Below are 16,407 nucleotides of genomic sequence, written 5' to 3'. Positions count from 1 at the left end.
ACGATCAAATAAATGGATGGCATATGGTAGGAGCCAGGCTTTTCAGTTTTAGAGTGGAAGGTTACAGATAAGCAAGGGTCGGGGGATGACTGGAAAGATCCAGGGGCCAGGTGGTAATGCATTCGAGTTGTAAGCCATCATTATGCACACGTTCAGCTTACCAATGGAGATATATGTGTTATTACATACATGGTACATACATACATACAAGTGCATACATACATTATTAATATTCATAGATATGGGGATATGGAGGAGTTAGTATTCATACACATATTTACTTCCCTGTCAGCTGAGAGAACCTAGAAGCAGTAACAGTTGCAACAAGCACAGTTAGTGTCCAGGTCTTGGTTTCTAATACCATTTCCCAATAAAAGGAAGCGGGGCTCCTTGGAGAACTGGCTGACTCTAGATTAGAGCATCTTGTGCCAGAAAGTAAGGATGTGCTCTATAAAGCGCAGTGATGGAAGTATGTCAAAGGGACAATGTCGTCAAAGTAGGAACAATTTGAGCAACAAAATAAAGTGGTATTGGATTATAAAGCAAAGTATAAAATAAGTGAGTCCATACCACTATGAATAGGAGTCCATACCAATATGAATAAATGATTCAATAAATAAATGGGGGAGAAGAGACAAATCTCCCATGCAGAAGAATTATTTTTTTTAAGATTTATTTATTTTAGAGAGAGAGAATGGGAGAGTGGGGGGGAGGGGCAAAAGGAGAGGGGAAGAAGACTCCCCTCAGAGCATGGAGCCTGATGCAGGGCTTGATACAGGGCTCAATCTCAACCCTGAGATCATGATCTGAGTTGAAACCAAGAGTGAGACACGCTTTAACTGGCTGAGCCACCCAGGTGTCCCTCCCATGCAGAAGAATTATAAGCAATATATGTAGATACCCTTCTCTTAAGGAAGTGGAGCATAACTCCCCACTCCTTAAGTGTAGGTGGTGCGGGGTGACTTCCTTCCAAGAGGCACCGTCTGCAAAAGGGGAGAGGAACTTTACAGAAGAGAAACCTGACAAACACTGCCTCAGCCAGATGATCAAGGTTAACATCAACAGTAATAATTCATGTTGATAGTATGTACCCTCACTATGATATGATGAGAATGACATTTTACCTCTCTGGTCTTCCTCCCTAAAACCTATAGCCCCAGTCTAAGCATGAGAAAAACATCAGACAAATCCCAATTTAGGGACATTCTACAAAATACCTGGCCAGTACTCCTCAAAACTGTCAAGGTCATCAAAAACAAGGCAAGTCTGAGAAACTGTCCCAGCCAAGAGGAGCTTAAGGGGACATGCCAAGGAAATGTCAGGATGGCCTCTAGACGCCCTTGCTGTTCCCAGCACAGAATGCTAAGGTAGGATGGAGGCACCAACATGCATATAATCCAAAGCCTGGGGAAGCACCTGCATGAGTACAGTTGTGGCTCCCACCCATTTTCCTGACCCTCTTTTACATCACAGGCTGAAATGCTTTTTCTTTTTTAAGATTTTATTTATTTATTTATTTATTTGAGGGGGTGGCGGAGGAGGAGTAGAGGGGGAGGGGGAGGGACAGGCAGACTCCATGCTGAGCTCAGAGCCAGTGCGGAGAGCCTGAGATCTTGACCTGAGCCAAAACCAAGAGTCAGACGCTTGACCAACTGAGCACCCCTCAGGCCGAAATTCTTGATCTGACCATGCCACACAGATAAAACTCCAGGCTGGGGTTGCAACTGTGGTTAGGAAATTAGAACTGAATTGGCATTCTACCCTACCATTGAAATTGTTACTTGGAGAAGATTGCTAAACTTCTCTGTGCCTCTTTTCTCATCAAGCTTAAAATAAGAATTATCATTATAACCACTATCATAGTGTTTGTGAGGAGCATACAGGATAAAGTATGTAGGGTGCTTGGCCTAGTACTTGGCACTTAGTTCTCAATAAATGTTAGCCCTGTGCTGTTGCGCTTGGTATGATTCATTTAGTGTATATATTTTCCCCTGACAGAATTTAAGAAAATTGGTAACCAGGTATTGGAAAATGGAAAAGACAAGAGGGGGTGTTGAGTTATCACCGATGTACTCACTGCAGGGAAGGGCTACCACACTATACTGGAGGATCAAAGAAAAGAATTTCAGATATTGTTGTTGTTTTTAATAGCTTTATTGAGGATAATCTACATACCATAAAATTTGTCCAATGGAAGTGTATGTAATGCTTCAGTGACTTTTCAGTAAATGTACACAATTGTGCAATCATCACCACAATCCAGTTTCAGAACATTTCTATCACCTCCCCAAATTCTTTCATGTCTGTGTTTAGTCCCGGCTCCCACACCTAGCCCCAGGTAACTGATTTCTGCCTCCATAGATTTGTCTCCTGTTTTGAAAAATTCAGTAGTAAAAGGTCATGCAAAACAGATGCTATTTAGGAACAGTCTCAACACATTTTGTGCTCTTTCTCGCTTTTTTTTTTAAAGATTATTTATTTATTTATTTGACAGAGAGAGACACAGCAAGAGAGGGAACACAAGCAGGGGGAGTGGGAGAGGGAGAAGCAGGCTTCCTGCCGAGCAGGGAGCCCGATGCGGGGCTCCACCCCAGGACCCCCGGGATCATGACCTGAGCCGAAGGCAGACGCTTAACGACTGAGCCACGCAGGCGCCCCTCTTTTTTTTTTTTTTTTAAAGTAAGCTCTACACCCAAGGTGGGACTTGAACTCACAGCCCGAGATCAAGAGTCTCATGCTCTACTGACTGAGCCAGCCAGGCGCCCCCAGACTTAACATATTTTAAAATCACAAGTTTAAAGTTGTTTAAAAGTTATAGTTTTAGGTAACATGGAACTCGTCATAAAGTAAAATCAATTTTTTAAAAAAGGGGGGTAAGGTGAGAAGAGGTTCCACCTAGGGGAAGCTAGGACTAGGGTAGTGGTTCTTGAGAGGGGCTTCCGGGAGACGGTGCCATACCTGGAGCTAGGACGCCGCGCACCTGCGCCATCCCCGCCGCGGCCTCGCTCCGGCGCAGGCGCAGTGAGTCCGGTTTGCTGGCCGAGTGGGCGGGGCGCGGAGCCTGAGCCGGTGTTCACATCGATCGCGAGCGCGTAGCGATTGCTTCTGTCTGTTGTTTAGGTATGGCGCCGGCGTCGAAGCTGAGAGGCGGCGGGAACCCGGGCGGGGGTCTCGCGCTGTGCTGACCGCGAGCGGGGCCAGAGTGGGCTATGGAGGAGCCTGGCTCGTTGGTCACGGGAGACCGCGCCGGTGGCCGGAGCTGGTGCTTGCGGCGCGTAGGGATGAACGCCGAGTGGCTGCTGCTGGAAGACGGAAACGAGGTGAGGGGGAGGGGTTTTTGGGCGGGGGAAGGGGGTTAGAGGAAGCAGGGCCGGGAGGGAACCGGGGCGTCGGGCGGGAGGGATGAATTGAAGAGAGGAGGTGGGAGCCGGCCAGAGGGGAGAGATGTGAAGAGGGGGTCGTGAGGGAGAGGAGGAAGGGGTTCTGGTGCGGGCGGTTGGGGGAGTCGAGGTGCGAAGTGTTTGGGGGGGGAGTGGGGACCGCTCGGGAGAAAAGATGGCCCCTTTGAGAGAGGCCTGGGCCTACGGTGCGAGAGCTTGGGCAGGAGTCGGGGTTGCGGGAAGGAGCCGGGGGAGGGGCTGGGGGAGGGGTGGGCGTGGAGGATGTGCGGACCAGCTGGGGTTTGGAGGGGAAGGGGAGGGGACTGGGTTGGGGAGGGGACTGGGACAGCTCCTGTTTGGATCGGACGGAGCCCTATGGTGTCCGGTCCTGGCGGCAGAGCTGCCCCAACTTCCACCCGGAGTCACGAAGCGCCCGGTGTCCGGGAGGCTGGGGGGAGGGGGGAGCGGAAAAGCATGAACTTTCTAGAGTTTATTTTGAAAAAGACTGTGAGTTTGGGTCATGTCCCTTTAAATGCGTAAATATTAATGTAAAAATGTCTTCCTTTCCAACTCTTGAGGAAAATTGACGCTTTGGGAGGGTCCACATTTATCCTGTGAGTCTTGGTATGGGCTGAGTGGCACCCCCTGAGGTGGGTTGGGGGTAGGGATTCAGAAATACTAGAGCTGCCCTCTCCAGGGGCCGCTTGTAATGTTTTCTAATGCGCTCATGAATGCAAAAAAGAAAAAAGAGGAAAGGTGAGGCACGGTTCCAGTTGGGGGCCGCTGGGGTGGTGGTTTAGAGAGAGTGATAGAAGACGGGGCAGAGCGATTTAGAGTGCAATCCCCTCTGGAAAGGGAGCTGGATCAGGGACCAGCTTGTGGTGGTGACTGGAAACCATTTGGGTTTTGAAATAATTTCTATGAAAGATAAGTCTTTTGATTATTATGTATGTTTAATTAGATTTTTTCTATAAGCTACATAATCTCAATTCAGTCTCCCAGATATTTATTATTTATGTTTTTTGGTGTATTGTGAGAGGGACAAATAATAGCGACTTTGCCCTCAAAGAGTTTATTGCTTGAATGGGGAAAGACAATTTTATACAGTGAAGCAGTCTGAGAACAGGCATGCAGACTGTACAATCAAGTGCCAAGATGCGGATTATTTAGTACTGTCCTAGAACAGTGGTTCCTCAAGTCAGAGATGGGAGTCAGGTCCAGCCTTAACTTGCTAGATTAGGAGGTTTTAAATGGTTACTCAGGTGCTGTGATTTGAAGAACAGCAGGAAAACACCTCTTCCCCCAGATCTCTCTTTTTCTATCCAGGTATCAGTGCCTGGAGTCCACATTAGGCACACATTCTTTTTTTTTTAAGATTTTATGTATTTATTTTAGAAAGAGCAAGAACACGCTAGGAGAGAGGCAGAAGAGGAGAATCTGAAGCACACTCCCCGCTGAGCCAGAGCCTGACATGGGGCTCTATCCCACCGCACAGGGCTCGATTCCACAACCCCTGAGATCATGACCTGAGCCAGACCCAAGAGTTTGATGCTTAACCAGTTGAGCCACCCAGGCACCCCTCAGCACACATTCTTTGAGCTTGAGGCTTGAGCCTTGACCTTTCCCTGCCTGGCTTTTTCCAAAAGCATTTACCTTTGGGAAGTTTAACAAATGAACATACCAACACCTGAATATTAGTAGCTATTCCTTATTTTGTATTGGGTTTGGGCTTTTACAAGTATTACTTAATCTGAGCCCTGCAAGTGTTCCACACTCACACACAGCCCTATAAAGTACTTAGTCAGTTGTTAACATTCTTTCAGATTCAGTTGATGTGGACTAATTCATTACTTCTGAATAGCTTGATAGCACTGGGAGCGGGAGTAGGAGTTGGGGGCAAAAAGAATTAAAGCCCCTGTAGCAAAGGCAAGAGGAACTGTAAAGTACTCCTACATATATTTTAAACTCTTGGATAATTTTGTGTAGGGCCACCTCTATGGGAAGAGACCCATACAAACCATAGTGAACGGTAAAGACGTAGTAGGAAGACCGGCTTGCCCTGGGTGCTTTGTGAGAGACCTGCCAGGCCTGGCTGTCTGCAGGGTCTGGTGTTAGGAAGTAGTTGGAGCATAGCCTGCAGTGTGTATGAAGAGAGGTCTGAATTAAGGCAAGAGATGAAGTCGAACTTATTTTAGTGGCCCCCAAACCAAAGACAAGGTGGTGTGCACAAGATTTAGGAGGTGTGCTTATATGATTTAGTTATAGCAGCAGAATCAGTTTCCTGCCTTTCCAGTCCCCCTCAAAGTCTCAGATTTCCCAGATAAAACGATAAAACAAGGTTCTTCTTATTTCACTGAAGGGAATACAGCAGTAAATTGTCTGTCTGAATGGGTGTCCTTAAACTTCTTTTTTTTTTCCCCAAAGAGGCCTATTTATTTATTTATTTATTTATTTATTTAGTAGTCTCTGCACCCATCGTGAGGCTCAGACTCAGGACGCCGAGATCAAGAGTTGCATGCTCCACCAACTAAGCCAGCCTGGCACCCCTGTCCTTTAATTTCTTGAACCAATCCAGAGAGTTTGGGGGAAAAACAAATTAGATAGAGATGTATTGCTAATTAGCTAGGGCTTATAAGTATCTAGGTCTTTGGGAAGAACCATAGTATCTTCGTTTTTCTCTTTTTCTTTTCTTGTATTTGGTTTTCATGAACTTTTTTGCCCTAAGGGGGTTGGAAAAAGGGAAAGGATGGTTCTAGAGTATTTGCTGGCCATCTGGGAAACAATAGGAGTCATGCCCAGGAGAAATGAGATAGCAGTGAAGGTGGGTAAGGATGATGGCTTGCAAAACTGTTGTAAATAGAAACAACCCCCAACACTTGCACTGGTGGTTTGTTGGCACTAAGTTTCCATGGGAAATTTACTTTTATGTGCAAATGATGCTGGAATATCCGGATAAGCGCACCACAGACTCTAACCTTGGTGTACCTAGGTAAATTATAGGACCAGACAGTAAAAGGTAGGACGAAAAAGAGTGGTTCCGTACTTCCCTGGATTCAGAGTCTATAGGAGGCTATTTGAGAAAAAGGCACTCATCTCCCTTTTCTGTAATACATTACCCAGACAGCTCTCAATGGTAACCTGGCTGTCTCCTCTCACGTATTAAAATTGTCTATGGAGTACTTCTTTCACCGGGGCACCTGGGTGGCTCAGTTGGTTGGGCAGCTGACTCTTGATTTTGGCTCAGGGTCATGAGATCAAGCCCCACATCAGGTACCATGCTCAGCTGTCTTTCAAATTAAAAAGAAAAAAAACAAAAACAGAAAGCTACCTACATGGAAATTCTTACTGCTCCAGGATGACAGATAAACCCTTAAACATTGCATCTTTAAAAAATTTTAATTATTTAATTATTTTAAGTAGGCTCCATGCCCAGCATGGGGCTTGAACTCATGACCCTGAGATCAAGAGGCGCATGCTCTACTGGCTGAGCCAGCCATGTGCCCCTAAACATTCCATTTTTAAAGGAGATATAGGTAGGTAGGTAGGTAGATAGATGGATAGATAGATATTCAGAGGAACTTGGATAATAAATGGAATTTCTGGCAAACTGTTCAAAGAACTGAAGAACTGAAATCAGATTGTAAGAGTTCCTGGCTTCTGCTGTATAGTTTCCAATGGTAATGACCCAGTTTCCAAACTTCTGACCTAAAAAATGCTCATCCTAGAATCTGGGAGGACTCATAAGCTCTTTATTCCTCTATTCACTCACACGTATTTACTAAGCACTGTCCCAAGCACAGAAATACAGTGGTACACAAGATAGATAAGGTCCTTGCTTACGAAATTTATATTTTAGTAAGGGGTGGGGTAGGTAAAGCAAACAAAATAATTTTGGATTGTAACAAGTGCATGCTAACAACACGAAGGAATGCAATGGTGGGGGAGGGTGCAGGCAACAACTTTAGGGTAATCAAGGTAGGCCCTTGAGGAGCTGAAACTTGAAAGATGAGAAGGAGCCCATACAGATGTCTCAGAAGAGTGTTCTAAGTAGAGGGGACTGGAGAAAAGACCCTCAGGTAGTGGTGAGTGTTTCTGACTGTGGTATGAGGTAAGACTAAAGAGTTGGAGGGGGTTAGGAAGTTTGGATCGTTAATGTAGTTTGGAAAGAAGGGAAATGGTCTGATTAAAAGATTTTAATTACCACTCCAGCTGCTGTGAAGAATGAAGTTGGTCTGAGTGGGGAAGGCAGGGCAGAAGCAAAAACAGCTGGAGGAGGTCAGGTTGTTTGGACTAAGGTATTGGCCATAGAGATAGAGAGAAGTGGACAGATTTAGGATATATCTGAATTACAACCGGTAGAATTTGCTAATGATTTGAATGTGAGGAGGAGGGACAGAGAAGAATCAAAGATGGCTCCTGGGTTTGGGGCTAAGCAGTTGCTTGGATGGTAGTGTCAGTTACTGTGATGAGAGTTTTAGGGGAAGCATAGATCCGGGGCAAGGAGAGTCATGATGGTCTTTGAGGGACTGAGGAGGACTGGCATGATTCTGAAAGATTTTCAGAAAGAACAAAATGGGTAGCTTTTAGAAAACCACAGACCATTTGGCTTACTGTTCCCAGCTAAGGTTGTGGTATGGGTTATTATAGAGATGGCTTGTGCACCAAAAAGAAGCAGCAGGAGATTCTACGATCTAAATCTCAAGGGAATTTCATTTTCTTCCTTGACAGGGTTATTATAAACTAGACTGGTCCATCAGAAAAGTGTGATAGATGAGAATTGAGGCTTCTTTGCAACCTTTTTCGAGAGGCTCTCATGCTGTCCTCATGGATAAGAGAGAAAACATGGACTCAGTGCAAAGACTTCTGGTTGAATTACAGCTGGTTAAAGGTGTAGCCAGATAATGTGGTGGAATGTTTATTAGGCTTTCCTGGGAGCTTTGCCTTTGGCTACGTCCTGTTTCAATCTTTTTATCTGTGTCTTAAATGAATGTACAGAAGGCCTTATATCAATATGGTGGATGAGTCAAAGCTGGAAGGGATATTGAGTATGTCTGATGGCAGATTAAAAATTCAGAAAGGTGGGCGCCTGGGTGGCTCAGTTGGTTAAGCGACTGCCTTCGGCTCAGGTCATGATCCTGGAGTCCCTGGATCGAGTCCCGCATCGGGCTCCCTGCTCGGCAGGGAGTCTGCTTCTCCCTCTGACCCTCCCCCCTCTCATGTACTCGCTCTCTCTCATTCTCTCTCTCTCAAATAAATAAATAAAATCTTTAAAAAAAAAAATTCAGAAAGGTCTTGACAAGCTCATGTGATAGGCTGAACTAACAAGATGAAATTTAATAGGAATCAATGTAAGGTCCTGCACTCGAATCCAAATGTACCAACTAGTCAGGTATAGGACAGAAGAGACATGACTTAGCATAGCAATTCTTGGAGGAGGGTTAGACCAAGAAATTTAATCATTCCTAAACCCGAGGATACATTGGCAGCATGATAGATCTGCTGTGAAAGCTAATACAATGTATATGCTCCAGTGATGATATCTAGAACTGGGAAAGTGATGCTTGCATTTGACTGTGTTATAAAAATTAATTTTTTTTTAAATGTGACATCTAGGAATAAAAATAAACCAGGAGTCCCTTCACAGATGTATTAGGCTCGCAGAGAGACGCAAACCTATGCCATGGGAGTTAAGTTTGAAGTAACTGGGAACATAGGGCCAGAAAAGAGAAGACTAAGTAGACACTTTGTAACTGTCAAGTGGAAGGGGGATCGGAGATTTTCTCATGGTGTTCAGAGCAGAGCCAGAGCCAAAGGATGGAATTTATAGGAAGAAAGATGCCAAATTAGGGCCATTGAAAAATTGGAAGGACTGTCTTGTATAGAGGCTGTAGTTCTTGGCAGTGTTTAAGACGTTGATGGGCGAAAGGAATGAAATCTTGCCATTTGCAACGACGTGGTTGGAACTGGAGGGTATTATGCTGAGCACAATAAGTCAATCAGAGAAAGACATGTATCACTGATATGAGGAATTGTTAATCTCAGGAAACAAACTGAGGGTTGCTGGAGTGGTGGGGGGTGGGAGGAATGGGGCGGCTGGGTGATAGAATTTGGGGAGACTGTTGAATCACAGACCTGTACCTCTGAAACAAATAATACATTATATGTTTTAAAAAAAAAAAAGATAGTAGGAAGGGAAAAATGAAGGGGGGGAAATCGGAGGGGGAGACGAACCATGAGAGACTATGGACTCTTAGAAACAAACTGAGGGTTCTAGAGGGGAGGGGCGTGGGAGGATGGGTTAGCCTGGTGCTGGGTATTAAAGAGGGCACGTACTGAACGGAGCACTGGGTGTTATACGCAAACAATGAATCATGGAACACTACATCAAAAACTAATGATGTAATGTATGCTGATTAACATAACTAAATAAAAAAATGTTAAAAGAAAGAAAGAAAGGAAAAAAAAAAAGACTAGTTGATGGGGGTGTGTGGAAAGGATTCCTCCATCTCATGACAGAAGTTTAGGGTCCTCCCAACACTGACATTCCATGATTAACTTCATTCAGCTGTCTCTTGTCAGAACTTCTTGCCTTTTTCTACCTGCTGGTTCCTGTGGTAGCTGAAGGAGATAGCTGATAAGCTGTATGGGTTTCACAAGAGTCTGGTATCTTAAGTCAGGACATGTGAATATTGCTGGTTGACAAGATTGCAAAGGACCTCCGTTTTCAGCAAAATGACTGTGTCTCTTACATTGTTGTCTTCCTAGGTGACTATAGGGCGAGGATTTGGTGTCACATACCAACTGGTATCAAAAATCTGCCCTCTGATGATTTCCCGAAACCACTGTGTTTTGAAGCAGAATGTTGAGGGCCAGTGGACAATTATGGACAACAAGGTACAGGAATCCACAGATGCCTAATGACTTTTACTGAATTTTTGTTTATTTTTAAATTACTTTTTTTTTGCATAGGTAATACAGAATACAAAATTAAAAGGTTCAAAAGTATATCCTCCCTTAGCCAGCCAGTTGTCTTCCCCACAGACGACCATTTCTGTATGCTGCCAGAGATTAGATTATACCAAAATAATTTCTTTTTTTTTTTTTTAAGATTTTATTTATTTATTTGACAGAGAAACACAGTGGGAGAGGGAACACAAGCAGGGGGAGTGGGAGAGGGAGAAGCAGGCTTCCCGCGGAGCAGGGAGCCCGATGTGGGGCTCGATCCCAGGACCCCGGGATCTTGACCTGAGCTGAAGGCAGACGCTTAATGACTGAGCCACCCAGGTGCCCCCCAGAATAATTTCTAATGACTTGAATGAAAGTTCTTTACTTCGAAGGAAACTCCTGAATTGGGGCAGTAGGTCCTGCTCCAGAAACAAGACTGAGTTACTGGGGGAATTGTCCTTTGTGAGTCATAGTTACAGAGACCTTGGGAAAAATCTGATGGATATTCTGGAGTATACCTATGGTTCAGAGCACTGGGAAGAGGAAGGAATTGAGCTGATTGCACTTAGCTCCTTCCCTTCCCAATTCCTTTCCATCAGAGCAACACTCCCATCCTCTTTTTAATCCGTTTTATATATTTCTGTCTTGAGGAAGATTTCCTTTGAATACAGGCCTTTTTTGCTTTAAACAAATTTGAAAATCACTGGTCTGGTGTGAATACTAAGGGAGGTGAAATAGTGTGTAAAGCCCAGCAATTAGGAGGCACCTAAAGTGCAGATATACAAGCACCCAGGGATACCGTGAAAATAGACTGCTCCGAGAGAAATTCGAATGCTGACAGCTAAGGCATTAGGAAGTAGGAAATGTCTTCAGACACCATCTTACACTGCTCTGGTTGGAAGGGTTGTAACGACACCTGGTAGAAAGAAGGGTAATAAATGGTCTGAGACCAGTTCTGAGGTGTGCTGGCGCGGAGGGGTTACCTTACACCGCCAAGCACTGCTTGGGATGCCAGCTCGGTGTCTTACTATTCACCTCAGTTCTGATAGCATCGAATTCCACAGGTTAACACCTATGCTTCTGACCAACAGCTGTAGATTGGAGGCTCCAAGGATGCCAGTCACAAGTCCAAGTTGTTTACTTGTACTTCTAACCAACTGGAACCAACTGGTTCCAATGACTTCCTCCCCCTTTGGATTTGATTAATTAGCTAGAGTGGCTAATTAACCAACTGGGTGGCTCAGTTGGTTAAGCAACTGTCTTCGGCTCAGGTCATGATCTCAGGGTCCTGGGATCGAGCCCCGCATTGGGCTTCCTGCTCAGCAGGGAGCCTGCTTCTCCCTCTCCCACTCCCCCTGCTTGTGTTCCCTCTCCCACTGTGTTTCTCTCTCTCTCTGTCAAAAAAAAAAAAAAAACTAAAAATTAGCTAGAGTGGCTCACAGAACTCAGGGAAACATTTGCTTATGTTTACCGGTTTATTATGAAAGGATAGGAATAAAGGATACAGAGGAACATCCATACAGAAGAGGTGTGTAGGGTAAGGTATGCGGGAAAGGGCACAAAGCTTTCATGTCCTGTCTGGGTGTGCCACTCACTCAAAACCTCCATGTAGTCATCAACCCAGAAGCTCTCTGAACCTATCCTTTTGGGTTTCTATGGAGGCTCTATTACACAGCATGATGGATTAAATCATTGGCCATTGGTGATCAATTCAGTGTCCAACCCCTCACTCCTCCCAGAAGGTTGAGGGGTGGGACTGAAAGTTTCAACCCTTCAATCACTGGGTTGGTTTCCCTAGCAAATAGACCCTATCCTTAGGTGACCTCGGGCTGGACCAAGGTTGCCTTATTAACATAATAAAAGACACCTTTCTGTGTCACCACTTAGGAAATTCCAAGAGTTTTTAGGACCTCTGTGCTAGAAACAGGGATAAAGACCAAATATGTATTTCTTATTATAATTCACAATATCACAGGTATCCCGCAGGCCTGCCTCATTTTGCATGCTTAAAACTGCTGGATTTAAGCTGTGGAGAAACTACCTTCCTGACTAGGATGAAGTTGAGTTGGCATTGTGTTGAAGGAGAGGGTATAAGTGCTAAGTAAATTGGTTTGGCACGCTTGGCAAGGCGTTAGGAGCACAATAGAGATTGGTGCTGAAAAGGGGGCCTCAGAGATGATCAAATTTAACCTCTTGTGGGAACAGAGGAATCTGAGACCCAGAGAGAGAAATTGACTTGCCCAGGGTCTTCTAACCGGTTGAGTGAGTGAATGAGCCAGGGCTCAAACTCAAATAAGTCTCTACCATACCGTGATGTCAAATACCAGTGAAGTACTCTGATTTGCTCTACAGGTCCGCTCCGCTTTTGGAAAGTTCACATTATCTATCCTACGCTTCGCTTTTACAAAAGACCTACGTTGGTGCCTGTATTTGCTAACGAAAAGAAACAGATTTCTTTTACAAAAAAGAATCAGAAGATTTCTTTTACCAAAAAAGGGCAAAAATAGCGTTTAACATTTGTTTTGCAGTGAGCTGTTATAGAGGCAGCATGCCGCAGAGCAGTGAGAGTGGCCCTGCTCAGCTCTTTCCCAGGGAACTACACTCAGCATCTCAGCATCAAGGTGCCATAGCTTTGAACTGTGTCTGGGAGCATCTGTGCTCTAATCTCGATTTATTTTGTGCATCTGTAAGCAAGCGATGTCCTAAGGTATCAGAAAAGCCTAAGAGAGGTTATATTTTGGGTCTGGGAACAATAAAAAAATTTTCCACAGAAGTTAATGGTGATGGCTTCTTTGCTTCTTTGCTTTACACCATTGGCTTGGGAACGCTCTGCTTTTGGAGATCAGGGGAAACCTGTACTAGTTGTATGATTAAAAAAAAATTAGTGATGCATATCTAAGTCATAGATGCCAGGTTTTAAAGCCCGTGCAGTAGCTTGTATCAAACCACCTCAGGAAAAGATGTTTTCCTTATCAGTGTTGGTTATCTGAGAAATGGGGTTGCAGTATTAGAGAGGTGAGTTCTCTGGTGCTTCTCTCCTTGATTATGTGCAGTATGGATGTGTTCCATTTATGGGATAGCAGATTTTGAGAGGTTGGGAAGCCATCAGCTGGCTGATTTTAGTGTTCCTTGAATGTCAGCCTTAGGGACACAGAGGCAGCCCACGCCAGCCACAGATCATGACTGCTTCTGGGCCGCTCTCCAGCATTTGCCGTGTACCCTTTCTTCTAAGGCTGTTGTTACCATGAGACTCCTCTCTTAGAGCCCAGACAGATAATACAGAGAGAAAGCAGGCTCCAGATTATTCCAAGTCTTTTCTGGTTTAAGCCTCTTAGCTTTGATTCCATTTGTGAGGTAACTGATTTTTAAGAGAAGCTGTGACTTGAGTGTTTTGATGGAGCAACTGTTCTTACAGGTAAAAGCACCAGCCCCCCCACCCCCCTGCCTTTTTTTTTTCCTTAACAGATGCTCCTTTTCTTTGTGGCTTTTTTTCTGGCATGATGCCTTGGCAGTCCTCTTCTGATGAAGGATTTGAATTTCAGGTGCAGGACATTATTGTTATGGTCATATTTGAAGTCATTTGCCAAGTCTTTTCAAGAGGTAGAGATTTCAAATAATTCAAAACTCAGAACTACACTCTCTCTTCATTAAATGGTCTCTCTTATATGCTGGAATGGCCAGAAAGTGAAAGCTTAAGTACAGATCTAAAAATTGCAACAAATGCAATTTTAGTTTAAATTGACTTAAAAAAAGAAAAACCTTGAAGGACTGCTGACTCTGCACACAAAATGTTGTCGTTGTGTACACTTCAGTTGAAAAGCTCTTCAGATGGCTCATCTTATGTATTAATATCCAGCTCTTTCAGAAAATTGGTTGTTTTGGAGTCAGTCTGAAATGCCTTGGTGGGTTTACTTGCCTTCAGTCCTCGAGGCTCAGGCATGTTGTTTGAACCTTTCTCATTCTTCTCCTCTCATGTTGTTATTTGTGTGCTCCCTGGTGATTCCTACTTTCATGTCTGCAGGCTCTGGCATTTAATGTGTCTGGTGAATTCGATCATCTGTGAACAAACCTTGTTGCTTGGGACAGTTCAGCTTCTGGTTGACCAGCAGCTGGAGCAGTGGCTCTCAACCCCATTTCCAGTTTTTGTGCTTACCTGGGGTTCTTCTAAATATACTGCTGGTATCACATTAAAATTAAGAATTTCCATTCACCAAAAGACACCATTCAGAGAGGGAAAGGCAAACTCAGAGTAGAAGATGATACTTGCTACACATAACCGATGAAGGATTTATGTTTGAAAATGTACAGAACTCCAGATCAATAAGAAAAAGAAAGATAACCCAGTTTTGTTTTTTTTTTTAAGATTTTATTTATTTATTTGACAGAGACACAGAGAGGGAACACAAGCAGGGGGAGAGGGAGAAGCAGGCTTCCTGCGGAGCAAGGAGCCCGACGTGGGGCTCAATCACAGGACCCTGGGATCATGACCTGAGCTGAAGGCAGACGCTTAACAACTGAGTCACCCAGGTGCCCTGAAAGATAACCCAGTTTTAAAAATGGGCAAGAGCCAGGCACTTCACAAAAGATTATGCCCAAATGTTCAGTATCCATGAGAAGTTGTTCAACCTCATTAGTGATCAGGGAAATGCAAATTAAAACCACAATGGAATACCACTACATACCCGCCAGAGTGGCTAAAATTAAATACTGACCATCCTAGGCATTAGCAAGGATGGGGGCAAATAGTCTTTTGGTAGAAGTATAAATTGGTACAATCATTTTGGAGAATTATTTGGCATTATTTATTACAGTTGCACATATATACAGTTGCACATATTCTCCTGACAATAATTTCACTGCCAAGGAAACAGCCCAGGTGTTCATCAACAGTAGATACAATCTTACAGTGAAGCCTTATATTAGAATGAATATGAATGAACTGCTATATTCAACAGCATGGATTAATCTCACAAACAATATTGAGTGAAAGAAGACAGACACAGAAGAATACATATTATATGATGCCATTTATATAATTGTCCAAACTAGGAAAAACTAGTGTGTGATGTTAAGCCACACTAGTAGTCTCCTTATGGAGTGGGAGGGGCTTAGGCGCTAGAGGGAAGTAGGGGTGGAGGGTGGGGGGACGTTCTGGGATGCTGAGAATGTGGAATTTTTTTTAAACCTTGTAGTTACACTGAGATGTTCACTTTGTGATTATTCATCTAGTTGTATATTTATGATTTGTGCACTTTTGTGTATTATGCTTTAGTAAAGAATTTGTAATACCAAATGCTGGTGAGCATGCAGAGTAACTGGAACTCTTAAACACCGCAAGTGAGAATACACAATGATACCACCCCTTTGAAAAACAGTTTGGCAGTTTTTGGTTTTGTTTTTTTAAACAACAAACATTTACTTCTCACAGTTTGGGAGTTTGGTAGGCATCAAGATCAGTGATTAGGCAGGCAGGTTTAGTTTCTGATGAGAACTCACTTCCTGGTTTGAAGATGGCTGTCTTTTTTTCTTTTTTTTTAAAGGGGGTTGGGGAGGGAGAGAGAGAATCTTCAGCAGGCTCCATGCCCAATGTGGAGCTCTGCAGGGGCTTGATCTCACGGCCCTGAGATCATGACCTGAGCCAAAATACAGAGTCAGACACTTAAACCAACTGAGCTGCCCAGGGGCCCCAAAGATGACTGTCTTCTTGTTTCATCTTCACATGGCAGAGAGCACTGAGAGCGGAAGCAAGCTCTCTCATTTCTTCTTCTTCCTTCCTCCCTCCCTCCCCCCCCCCCTCCTCCCCTCCCCTTCTTCTTCTTCTCTTCCTCCTTCTTACCCCCATCCCCAGTTTGGCAGTTTCTTACAGTTAAACATACACTTCCCCAGCATTCCTGTTCCTGTCCCAAATTAATGAAAACTTACGTTCTCACAGAAACCTGGATGTGAGTGTTTCTCGTGGCTTTATTCATAATCACCAGAAACTAAAAAAAAAAACAATGCTAGGGAAGGGATAAACAAACTGATATGCCCATTCTCTGGAATACTACTTACCAATAAAAATACCAAACTACTGTTAATGCAA

General features: G+C 44.1%; 1 protein-coding gene across 4 annotated transcripts in view; it reads left to right on the top strand.

Annotated features, from left to right (window-relative positions):
* The first annotated feature begins 3,072 nt into the window (after positions 1-3,072).
* RNF8 (ring finger protein 8) overlaps positions 3,073-16,407 on the top strand; it is a 35,224-nt gene continuing 21,889 nt past the window's right edge. For all 4 annotated transcript variants that reach the window (XM_021684700.1, XM_044917656.1, XM_021684699.1 and 1 more), the window contains exons 1-2: positions 3,073-3,320; positions 10,146-10,274. In XM_021684700.1, coding sequence (XP_021540375.1) covers positions 3,210-3,320; positions 10,146-10,274 — 240 coding nt within the window. In that variant the 5' untranslated portion in view covers positions 3,073-3,209. The remainder of the gene's footprint in view (positions 3,321-10,145; positions 10,275-16,407) is intronic.

Source organism: Neomonachus schauinslandi, chromosome 8 (assembly GCF_002201575.2).
Source record: "Neomonachus schauinslandi chromosome 8, ASM220157v2, whole genome shotgun sequence".
Classification (NCBI taxonomy): domain Eukaryota; kingdom Metazoa; phylum Chordata; class Mammalia; order Carnivora; family Phocidae; genus Neomonachus; species Neomonachus schauinslandi.
Note: the sequence above shows the minus strand (reverse complement) of the source record. Positions and strands in the feature narration are given on the sequence as shown.